This window comes from Austrofundulus limnaeus, unplaced genomic scaffold (genome assembly GCF_001266775.1).
Source record: "Austrofundulus limnaeus strain Quisiro unplaced genomic scaffold, Austrofundulus_limnaeus-1.0 Scaffold83, whole genome shotgun sequence".
Lineage (NCBI taxonomy): Eukaryota > Metazoa > Chordata > Actinopteri > Cyprinodontiformes > Rivulidae > Austrofundulus > Austrofundulus limnaeus.
The window spans coordinates 1,018,514-1,030,834 of record NW_013952485.1 but is presented as its reverse complement, the minus strand read 5'-3'; the positions used below and the strand labels follow the sequence as shown (position 1 = coordinate 1,030,834).

The 12,321-nt window shown below is 36.6% G+C and overlaps 1 protein-coding gene across 2 annotated transcripts in view; it reads right to left on the bottom strand.

Moving 5' to 3' along the window:
* The window catches only part of uxs1 (UDP-glucuronate decarboxylase 1), a 35,690-nt gene that overhangs the window by 10,005 nt on the left and 13,364 nt on the right, over positions 1-12,321 (bottom strand). For both annotated transcript variants that reach the window (XM_014011653.1, XM_014011655.1), the window contains 4 exons: positions 11,569-11,749; positions 9,125-9,229; positions 3,663-3,722; positions 1,371-1,492 (listed from right to left, as the gene is read on the bottom strand). In XM_014011653.1, coding sequence (XP_013867107.1) covers positions 1,371-1,492; positions 3,663-3,722; positions 9,125-9,229; positions 11,569-11,749 — 468 coding nt within the window. The remainder of the gene's footprint in view (positions 1-1,370; positions 1,493-3,662; positions 3,723-9,124; positions 9,230-11,568; positions 11,750-12,321) is intronic.

Here is a 12,321-nt window from a genome sequence, read left to right as displayed (position 1 = left end):
CACACACACACACACACACACACACACACACACACACACACACACACACACACTTATAATTTAGGAGTGTTCACTCCACAAGAACTGGGACATGAAATGCCAAATAAAAGGCAAGGCTCTGTAAATTGTAAGTAAAAAAGTACTATAATGATTACTTTTATTCAATAGGAATTATGTTATAGGCATGTAAAAGCAATACAGAGAAAACGGTAGAAGAATGATGTCCTTACTGCACAGCAATGACCAGGTGTTAGAAGAGAAACAAACGTAATGGAAAAATTCTCTYAAATTGAGATGCTTTAGTGAACAAATGGGAAAAAATGAACAGAAAATAAAACCTGACTCAATTTCTATTTTACTAGATAGGTTTAAACCTTCAATGGTGGCATTATATACATTTATCTATATCCCAGGTGGTCTATTGCAATTAGCAATAAATCAATTAATCGCAGGATAAATTGAAATGAGGTCGATCATTTTCATTTGCCTGCTTTGTTTTCCTTAAGTCTCCCTCTAAATTAATCTAAAATAAATTGTGCCAGCTTAGACAGAGGTGGTTAGCTATGTTACAGCTTCAGCAGCTGCTGTTGTGTTGTTTTCACAAACTGCTCCTAGTCGGTCTATAACTTTATGTAAATTTTGTAAGTGGATTGAGGGTGACAGAGGAAGACCCACAGAATAAATAGCGATGGCTTGTATAGAGGAGCTTAAAAGTGATTTCTACAGCTTCAGCAGCTGCTGTATGTTTTTACAATCTCCAGTCCAGGTTAATTTGTAACTTCTTTCCCCCAATATTTAAATTTTGTAAACTTCCATAAGCTTCCTAAGCAGGGGACAGGGGTGGTAGTGGTATTATTATAATAGTTTAAAACAATCTCCAAATGATATCAGTTATCACAATAACTCTGAGACAATTTGTTGTCCAGTGAACTTGGTTATTGTTCACAGGGACACACTGAGACAAACAAGATTCATGCTCACTCACACCTAAAGACATCTGGAGTGAACCTGAATCTGTACAAACCTAACATGTTTTTAATCTTTGGAAGGAATCCAGAGTAATTCAAGAAAACCCACACAGGCACAGAAAGAATATGTAAACTCTACCCAGAAAGGTCCCAGGTGGGAGGCAATCCGGTGATCTTCTTGCTGAGAGGCAACAGCTCTAACCACTGCAAATGTATCTTTTCTTTGTACATTATTTTTTATTCAAGACAAAAAGATTGTGTATTGGACGTATTTATAACAACTATATTATATAACAACATAAAACTAGCAATAAAAGCTAAAGTGGACAAAACATCCATTACAAATAAACATATACAGTAAAAGTGTTAGTGTTTGGACGTGAGAATAATAAAATAATGTACCTGTTTCATGTAAGCATAACACATGGTCTCTGCCACACGTTTCCCCTCATCGTAGCACGCTCGAGGACCAATTGGGTTCACGTGTCCCCAGTAGTCCTCATTTTGAGGATGTACCTCTGGATCTAATAAAACAAAAATTAATGAGAGACGTTCTGACTTTCAATTATGTAACAACGAATATTTCCACATTAATGAATATATCTATTTTAAAAAAACAGCTGTCACTTACAGTAAAGCAGCTAGAATAAAAAAATGTCTCATTGGGCACATTACATAAACCAAGTTACTGCAGAACAATGGAGAGAGCCACCCCTAAAGCTCTGTGTTAGCAGGGAACAGTTTGTCTCAGTATTCTCATAAATATAGTAAATATGCTCAAATAAATATATTCTGTTGAATGAGCACTCAGACAAAATAACTAGTGTGAAGCTATTTATGCATCGCTGACAACAATGATGCACAAGAAACAAAAGTAAAACCAATGAGTAATCCCTGTCTGTTTTTAAATCTCTTCTTAAAACAAATATTTTTTCTCTCTGGCCTTTGAACACAATTTGTGGTGTTGTTTTTATGATTTTTATTTTTATTTTATGAATATATGCATGTTTTATTATGTGTACAGCACTTTGGTTCTGTGGGTGTTTAAAGTGCTCTATAAATAAAGATGGTATGGTAATGTTCTAATAAGTAAGTGAGGTCTAATTAATTTCATAGAAGATAAAATAATCTTGACAGTTTAAGAACAAATCAATAATGATTAGGTATGCACATTTACTGTTTGACACAAATAACATTTAGTTACAATATTCAGTGTTAACATGAACTCTGGCTGTCAAAACAAATAAAACAAAAGAAATTATCTTTACCTTCTATTATATGTTTTGAGAGAGCATTTAAATGTAAAAAAATTAAGACATCACACGTTAAAAAAAATCTAATTCAAATTAAAACAATTGAATGTATGTGTTACATTTTTCAAAAAAAATAAAAAATAAAAATAAAAAGAATAATGGCACCAAATCAATAAAAATGTTAAATGATTTTTTTATAAAATTGTTACCCTTATTCTAACTTCTGTAACAGCTTGTTTTGGCTTTCAGTCACCATCTGTCTATCTAAATGCAAGTGTTTACAAAGGTTAAAAATGTCCATTAACTGAATGTTATCACCACCAAGGGAAAAAAAGTGTTTGTCAAATTATTCTGCTTGGCTAAAAAAAAAAAAAAAAAAAAAAAAAAAAAGGGGGGAGAGAGAGTCTAATGTTGCCAGTTAACGTGACATTTTGTCTGCTTGTCCAGCTAATGCTGGCTGTGAAAATGGGACATTCATAAAGCAGTGAGTCAGGCAGCTCTTTTAGCTGTAATGTGAGTGCTGACAGGGCTGCCAACTTTCACATATTAACCGTGAGATTCCATTTAGCCTTTTTACATGTCACACTGCACATCTTGCTTTTTTTTTTTTCTCAATGCAAACCCTAGTTATGGTGTGGCCTGAACAGAGGAGACAGACAGGTTATAAATAGAAAGGACAAAGTGGGCAGCAGCATTTATCCATCAGGTAACAGGTTACAGCCTCAGTGTCAGAAACTCCATCTTCACTTGCATATTCTTGTTTTAACAATCTTCTTGAACAAATCAATAGTTCTCTGTATTTGTGCAAAACATGTAAGAAGTCAAACAAACTCGAAGCAATCTGCAGTAAGATGAAGGATTAAATGTCACGATGAAGTTGTTCATGTTCAGATGTTAAAAATGTCAAAGAATTTAGGTAGGTATAAAGATCCAGGTGTCATAAAGTTAGAATGGATTTGCTGCAGGTGTCTGAACTCGTATACTGAAAAAACTGCTGAATTCATGTTTGTTTACACATTATGTGTTCCAGCACGTTCCTTCAGCTTCCTGTTTACAATGTTAGTAGAAAAACACAAAAACAGAAATAGCACTAGGTCAGTCAGAGGATGTGAAACACACTTAGGCCAAATTCCATTAGGTTTGCCCTCATTTAAAATATTCACTTAAAGTGGGACACTGCTTCAAAAAGCTAATCAAATCATAAATGTTGCAGATTCCTTCTTATAAACACTCCATCAATAACCCCGTAAAGAGCAARACTAATTCTTTACGTAACAGATAGTGACATATTTACTGTTTTTTATGCAATATGACAATAAGATCCTGCTGTGACAATAAAATACTTTTAAGGGAGTAAATACTTAGATTTGTGGGACACCCCTACTCTTCAGCATGAACATGCAAAACTTAAAAGGTAGGGAGGAAGAGGAAAGGATATTACCTCCATAAACCTCTGAAGTAGAGGCCAGAAGAAGTCTTGCTCCCACACGTTTTGCCAGTCCTAAGAGAAAAACAACACAGTGAAACTTGTTTTATTTTTGCAAAACTTCATCTGGATCGTACAGCATAGAAGCAAGGTCAACCAAACTGCATCTGTTTTATTGAACAGCATTTTTTGTAGAGAAAAAACCTTTAGGTCGATCAAAAAGGCAATGTTCATGTTATATTTAGTAAAGCATGCTCAAAATCAGTATTTTGCAGTGCATTGTGACCTACATATATTAATGTCTACTTCAGATTCATTGAAACAGACTTAAGTCTAAATGTGTTTCAGCTGTGCTCTGCAGTTATTCTGACTTCCTACAACATTACATGTTGAGGACAGACATTATTATAAACACAAAATTTTAATAAAAACCATTTATAAACATGTCTGAATATAAAAGTCAATAGAAAACCAGGTTAGCTATGAATGCATTTGAAAAACGTGATTTTACACATGCACATTAGTTACTGTAAAAAGGTCAATGGCCCTGGCAGAACACAGATCCTTTCTGTCTCAACAAAGTCTCCAGCACACTCTTCAGTTTTTATTTATATTCCACAACTAAAGTAGCAAAGATAAACATCTCCTTTCGACTGTGGGAAGTCCACAGCATTTAGGCAACTATCCTAAAGGTCATCGGGGTCTTATAAAATAACGTGAATGTGCATCAGCCTTTCTGGGGATGGATCTCAGGATTGTTCAGGGATGATTAGAAATGTTTGACATAAAGACTTTTTCCAGTATCTTTTCAGTCATCTGTAAACTTTGTCTTTGTTTTCTGTTAGTCACTTTGCTAATATCTCTGACCCGAGTATATTTCTTTATTGAAATTTTAAAAGGCTTCTGCAGGAGGATGTTACAGGTTATTGATATCACAAAGATGAAGTCTTTGTTGCACAAATGAACACCCATATAGTTTCAGTAAATGTTCTTTTTATCCATTTCTTTGGCATTTTTTGAAGAATTTGATGACGGCAAAGCTTAGGTCTATTCTCAAGATCCCATGTTTATGAGCTTCTTTTCCTTCCTCTCAAACTTTGTGTGGACGTTATGAACTAGACGATGCAGGATTAAGATAACTTTATAAAAGTAACGTTTTATGTAATTTTATTTTTTATTTACTTCAAAATAAAACCAGATTTAATGATGAATAATTTTTGCCATAATGTGTGCATTTTTATGCATTTGGTACGCTTTTAGAGAATGTTTTGTGACCAGGAAGTGCTTGACTGCACAATGAAACATATTTTTCCCATTTCCTCAAACACACCACATTTCCGAAACAACCAATCAAAACAGTTTGTCGGTAAAGAGCAGCTTCTRGAGAGGTTCTGGGCCGGTCGCAAAGTTTGGAGACGGGAGGAGAACGGATTGATTTTGGCATTTTGGAAGCTTGTAGCGGGTTGTTTTTAGACCAGACGTGTGTTAAGAGTGTGTGAGTGTGTGTGCAGTGTCTGTAGTAGTGTTGTTAGTAAGTCTGTGTGTCAAAATGAGTCGTTGTTTGACTTGAGGAAGCTAGCTCTGAGTCCTGAGCTGAGATGAAGAATACGAACGACTARGAGGAGTGACGAGCGCTGGTGAACTTCAGGCTCGAGTCGGAGGTTAGTTGTTTGTTTGTTTGTCTGTTTGTTTGGCATGGAATATGTAAAAGATTATGATCGTAACAGAGGCAAACTGCACGACATTATAGCTGATTTCATCTTCAGGTGAAGAGGAGGACCGGGAGGAGAAGTTGCCCATCCACTCTGTCAGGCCCACAACACAGAAACCACAGTCGGACCAGGACCAGAACCAGAACCAGAACCAGATCCCTGCTGGCTACAGCAACTGAAACAGGTACAGGCAGTGGAACACCAAAAACAGACAGTCCCTGTTGTTCAGCCGTTTTCAGCCATGGAGTGCAGGTACATGTGCTGTCCCCACCACAGACCAAAATACCTTTTTTGTTGTTTTTTGCTTCTGATAGTCAAAACCATCAGTGATAACACCAACAAACATGCTAAAAAATAAGCTAGTGGAAAATATATAAATGGGCTCAAATAGACGCAGAGGAGTTATTTAAATCTTTGGGTCTCAATATCTATGTGTCTATGTTTCAACTACCTATGTTCAGGAATTATGGTTGTAAAAACAAAAACGTGAGACATAAGGATGGAGAGATTTCATGAGTGGAGACATTGTCACACATTTTTGAAATGGTTGTAAAATAAAAATAAAAACACACGAGACGTAAGGTTGGAGAGAATTTGTGGAGGAGTAATTGTGACATTTTATAAATTGTTGTAAAAATGCCTGGGAATTTGCAYACAATTTTATGTAAAAATGTGGATATAAACTTTTTTGCTAAATTTGTACACACGTTTATGAAATTTACACTATATATTTTCATTATAGGTTAGAAAAAATTGGTTCGTTAAACATTTTTGTGAATTTTATAATAAAAATAGCCAAAATTTTCCTACTCGGATTTTGTTTTTTGTGTGTTTTTTGGTTCACTGTGATAATGCAGTCAAAAACGGCCATTTAGACCCCAGACCTCAGAGGGTTAATGGCTCCACCACCCACAAGCTAACCTCTCTCATAAATTGTGTCACTAAAGTTAACCAGTGGCTGTCTAACAATTTGCTGCTCGTAAACCTCAGCAAGACAGAGACCTTGATCCTGGCCCCTGATAATATAATCCCTAAGATAAAAGAACATCTCGGCTCCTTGAGTTCAACTGTCCAGCAGAATGTGCGCAACCTGGGAGTAAATCTTGACTCAGATCTGTCTCTAGATAAACACAAAGAATCTGGTTTCCACTTGCTACTTTCAGCTTCAAAATATCTCTAAACTCCGGCCCCTGTTGTCTACTTCAGACTTGGAAATGGTAATTCATGCCTTCATTTCTAGTCACTTAAGACTATTGTAATAGCTTTTTCACCTGCCTAAACCAGAAACAGTTTAATCGCCTTCAGCTTGTCCAAAACTCGGCAGCGAGTCTCCTAACTCGAACCTCCAAATTCACCCACATCTCCCCGATCCTAGAAGAACTTCACTGGCTTCCGGTTCAGTTCAGAGTCCGGTTCAAAATCCTGGTCCTCACTTTCAGAGCTCTTCATGGCCAAGCACCTGATTACATTAAAACTCTCATTTCCCCTTACAACCCCAGACGGGACCTCCGCTCACGGGATCAAAATCTCCTCATGGTTCCCCTCACTTGCTTTAAGACCCGTGGTGACCGTGCCTTCTCCTCTGTGGCCCCTAGGCTCTGGAATGAACTCCCTTTTAATCTGCGCTCCCTTGACAACATAGTCTCCTTCAAGAAACACCAAAAAACTCACTTTTTTTACTCAAGCGTTTAGCTAACCATTCACCATTAATGCCAACCGAGTTCCATAGTGAATGCTCGCCAACTTTGTGTTTTTCTACTATTGAACATCAGGCATATTTTACTCTCCCCCATTCTCTAGATTTTGTGTATCTTTGTCTATTTTGCTCTGTATTGACAGAGTGTCTGAGTTACAATTTTAGAAAAAAACAAAAAGAAAAAAATTGTATAGGTCTTCTGGACGGCTTCTTCTCCAATGAAACGTTTCGTCTCTYCTCCAASAGACTTCTTCAGTCTGAGAGTTTCAGGCAAAATTCAGGCTTTTAAGCACTGCCTCCATGTGACTGATACTCACATCACATGGCTATCGTTGACACCTAATTAACACTTATTGTTAACAGGGGGTGGAGTGATACTGGCAATAGCCGTGCTGTAGGAGGGGGACAACTGAAAACGGAGGCCTCCACCTCTGTTTAATGATGGATGGTCTTTCTTCACAAAAATGGCTTCTTTTACTCCTCTCTCAAACCAACGTTCCTCTCTATCAAGAATGAGAACATCCTCATCTCTGAAAGAGTGACCGCTGGCCTGTAAATGAGTGAAAACTGCAGAGTTCTGGCCATTAGACGTAGCTCGTCTGTGTTGGGACATTCTTTTGAACAGTGGCTGCTTTGTTTCCCYGATGTATAACTGGTCGCAGTCCTCCTGGCACTTAACAGCATATACAACATTGCTCTGTTTGTGAAGGGGCACCGGATCTTTGGGGTGAACCAGCCTTTGCCGTAATGTGTTTTGGGGTTTGAAAGCCACTGGGACATCATGTTTAGAAAATAAACGTCTCAGTTTCTCCGAAACACCCGCAACATTCGGAATAACCACTGGTTTGGGTCTGGGGTCTTCATTTTCACCTGAAGGTTGCATGGAATCCTGTCTGTGTTTCCTGTCTGCTTTCAGAGAGAGGAGTAAAAGAAGCCATTTTTGTGAAGAAAGACCGTCCATCATTAAACAGAGGTGGAGGCCTCCGTTTTCAGTTGTCCCCCTCCTACAGCGCGGCTATTGCCAGTATCACTCCACCCCCTGTTAACAATAAATGTTAATTAGGTGTCAACGATAGCCATGTGATGTGAGTATCAGTCACATGGAGGCAGGACTTAAAAGCCTGAATTTTGCCTGAAACTCTCAGACTGAAGAAGTCTCTTGGAGGAGAGACGAAACGTTTCATTAGAGAAGAACCCGTCCAGAGATTTTTTACCTGGATTRCTGAGATGCATCAGGATTCAATTTTAGAATTTAATCTTGATGTGATGTTTCATTACGTTGCTTATGTTTTATTCTGTTTCAGTTTATCTTTCAACCATTTTACATTGTTAATGATTGTACAGCACCTTGTGAATATATTTCTGTGAAAGGTGCTTTATAAATAAAACTTTACTTACTTACTAGCATTACAAGATGTCCTGGCATTAAAGTAAAAGTGTTSGCTACTTTAAAATAAATTTCCATTGTTTCTAAAATAATTTTTAATGATTTTTTAATAGTAACTGTAACTTGTGAGGACCACTACAGACAGAACCAAAATATCCAATCCTTGGAACCTTGGAAACATGGCTGAAACACAGAATTTAGTAAAAAATAAACAACATGAAGAATAAAGATTGTTTTACCCTACCCAAGTTTTTGCAATCATTTTACAAACACACTCAAAAACAATGCAAGTTTGATTAGATTTCTTTAAAAATTAAAATTGGAAAATCTCAGAGTTTTTCACAATATTGAAAAATCTGACGCTTTATTTTCAGAAAGCATTCCAGAAAATAGCAAGCCATTAAGTTTGTCCTCAGACTTTCATTCTGAGAACAGTGTTTTCTGAAGGTAGGCTGTAAGGTGTTAAAATACTTGAAAAGATGCAAAATTGTTCTAATTTCTTCTTAGTTTTATGACTCCTCATATTGTTTTATTTGTAAAGACAAACAAAATCTTAACCAAAACAATGCACTTTATTCTTTCCAGTAATTATCGGATTCTAAAATGTTACAAAAACATACCAAAGGATATATTTAATAAACTTAAACTGTTTTATTGACTAGAGTTGAACACTTTCACTTACCGAGCATGTTGAGAGTGCCGATTGTGTTTGTCTTGAGTGTCTTGATGGGATTGTACATGTAGTTGGGAGGGGAGGCTGGTGATGCCAAATGATAGATCTGGTCCACTGGAGAAAAAATAAAACAGGACAAACAAAATGTCTCACCTTGGAGCACAGTGGATTGCATGAATAGATTATTTTAATGCATTAAATGACTGACAATAAAAGAAAGGTTGCTTCCAAACAGCAGCAGAGGGTGTTTAAATCCGAAGGGAAAAAAACATATCTGGGGAAAAGCTGTGGAAAACAGCTTGCAAATAACCAAAAAATTCTTCAACAGTTCCATCAACTGCTAGAACATTTTCATGACTGTGGTTGTTTTAAGATGACAGCAACCAATTTGTTCTTGGCCCTGCTCTGACTAGCTGTAAGCTTCAGTCAGAACTAATCTCAAAGATATTGTTCAAAACTTTTGCACATAACTCCACTTCAAATTAGCTGAACTACTGCTGTAAGGGATCTTATTATGCTGCTTCCCTTTTATTACACCATACATATTAATTGCTATTAATAATAAAAGATCATTACAGAACACCATATGTGTCTGCTAATGCTTGAAAATGAAGGTCAGTTACATGATGCATGTGCTTTCTTGTATCTTATACCGTTTTTCTTCAGGCATTTATATTTATTTAAACCTTATTTTGTGAACAAGCTTTCTTTTCTAAAGAATCATGATTGAAACTAACCTTTTGATTTGCGCTTCATTTCACTTGTGCGTAACATTTYCTCTACTAGCAATTAGTGAAATCAGATTTTGTGTAATACTTTTCATCCTGAATGAATGCATCACAAATTGCTTTACAGAGTATAAAGATCAACTTAAAAAGTGTTTTGAACCTGAATATATCCAAAGGAAAACATAAAAGATGCTGGTTTTCAGAGTCTCACATTTTAAGGAACTCACACAGATTTTAAAGCAATGAGAAAAGATTTGAAAAAAACTTTTCTGGTCTCTGGCATTTTTAATGAACACTCAGAAGTGTTGTAGTGCCAAACAAAAGATGTGAGCAAACAACTGAATAACTAGCATAGTGGTTTCTTTCAATTTATGATAGGTTCAAAGCACGTTTCATTTCACTTTCAATGGTTTAGAGCATTGTAATGTGAAAAACATCCATAAACTAAAAACTAGCATTTCATACATCACCTTCCTGAAAGACAAGAAAGGTGAACTGATTTGGTTACTACTGTCAGTGAAGGCAGTCAGATTAGTGTCAGTCCTAAACACACTGGGTCACTTGGAGACAATCAACAGATTACTGAACCAACTACACTTGAGAAACACAAATTAAAAATAAAATAGGTACATTTTTACTGATGAACAATGCAACAATAACCGTTCCACAGCTGCCCATGGCACAGAAGACACAATCACCCTACTTCAGAGTTTTAACACAAAAACTAAAAACAAGTCATTAATGTTACAAATCAGAAACAGCCACTGAAATGTTTTATGTAAATGCTCAACTAAAAGATAACATGAAAACTCATTTTAATATTTCTTATCATTTTACCTTTAAGTAAAAATAAGAATAGTTGATTAAGTAAGACTAAGTTACTTAAAAGGAGTAAAAAAAATAATTCTAAATCAGCATTGACATTTTATATAAATTATACATGTTTAAGTGAGTCCTTCCTTATAAAACAGTGAGTCATTGATGCCTTTCATGCATATTGCTATTCTGATGTGGTTGTTCAAGGACTTCTTACCAAACCAAACTAAGATGGCTCAAGGTACACACACTTGATGCGTTCACACAAAGACATCAGTTTGTCTTGGTGGGCACCCCTCCACAGTTCACAGCCTGCTCCATGTTATCCAACCCTGAAATCCTTACTGACATCACTGTTTATACAGGACTTCATCAACTCCATATTCACACATCCGTTTGCAGGGATGCGTTTGCAGACGGTTAAACAAAGTAAACAAACAAAACATCAGAAACACACTTCCTGGTTTGGCTAAGGAAACTCGTGATATTTTAAGAGCCCACTGGGAAATTAAAGTGTGATTTGTTGATAGTGGTGGGAAAAAAAGAGCAAAGAATGTCAGGCAAAGATGAATGTAGATGAGCACACACTCTAATCTCAAAGCAATGTCTCTAAGCTAAACCTAACTCAAATTTTATATTTATTTTTTGGTATTCTTAGTAGCTCCAACACTGTTGATCTGTATGACTTTGAGAATTCACATAGTTCATAAGTTCTGCTGCCTGACCAGAACATATCCAAACCAATCCATCTAATCTTTTTATGCTGCGGTTAAAGCTTCTCTTGAACTTTTTCAGAAAGTTGGCTGACATGATACTTGATTATTCATGTCCATATCCACAGGATAAATAGACGGAGTTGAGTTGAAGGATGGTACTAAGTAAAAAAAATGTCGTTTGAAATCCCATTACCTTCAATGTAAAGAGGCTCCACTACATCATGATTAATGAGTTCAAAGTTCTCGTGGCCAATCCAGTGTTCCACGTTCCTCTTCCTCCCTGTGAAGAAGTTGTCGACCACGGTCACCTCATGACCATCCATCATCAGCTTGTCAGTCAGATGGGAGCCCACAAAACCAGCACCTCCAGTAATCTATTGGAGAAATATGTATGCTAATGTTAGGGACAGAAAGTTCAGCATCATCTGGTTTCATCTGGACATTAGACAGCAACAAAATACTGTATCAAACACAAAATAGGAGCAATACTAAAAACATTTAAAGTGGACATATTGCGAGTTTAAATCCTTATTTTTCACATTTAAATTTTTCAGATTGCTTTGCTCTGAATCCCTCCTTATTTTGGCTTTACCAGCTGCTTTCACCACTTTTCTGTTGTGTCTCAAAGCAACTCGTTTTGAGGCTGTCTCTTTGAATCTGAATGAGTCGCAACACTGAGCGCACGTGAGACACCTCCACTGAAATGCATTATTTTACACGTTAAATAGATGCTAATTACTTCCTGCAGGTGTCATGGTTTTCATGGTCAGAAATGATTTCTAGATTCAGGAAAACAATGAATTAAATATAATGAGTGAGAAAATTTTCAAAGTAAGTAGGAGAGTAAAAATGTTTTTCATGCACAAAGAATGAGTGATTGTGTCTTTCCCTGTGTGTGTGTGTGTGTGTGTGTGTGTCTTTCCCTGTGTGTGTGTGTGTGTGTGTG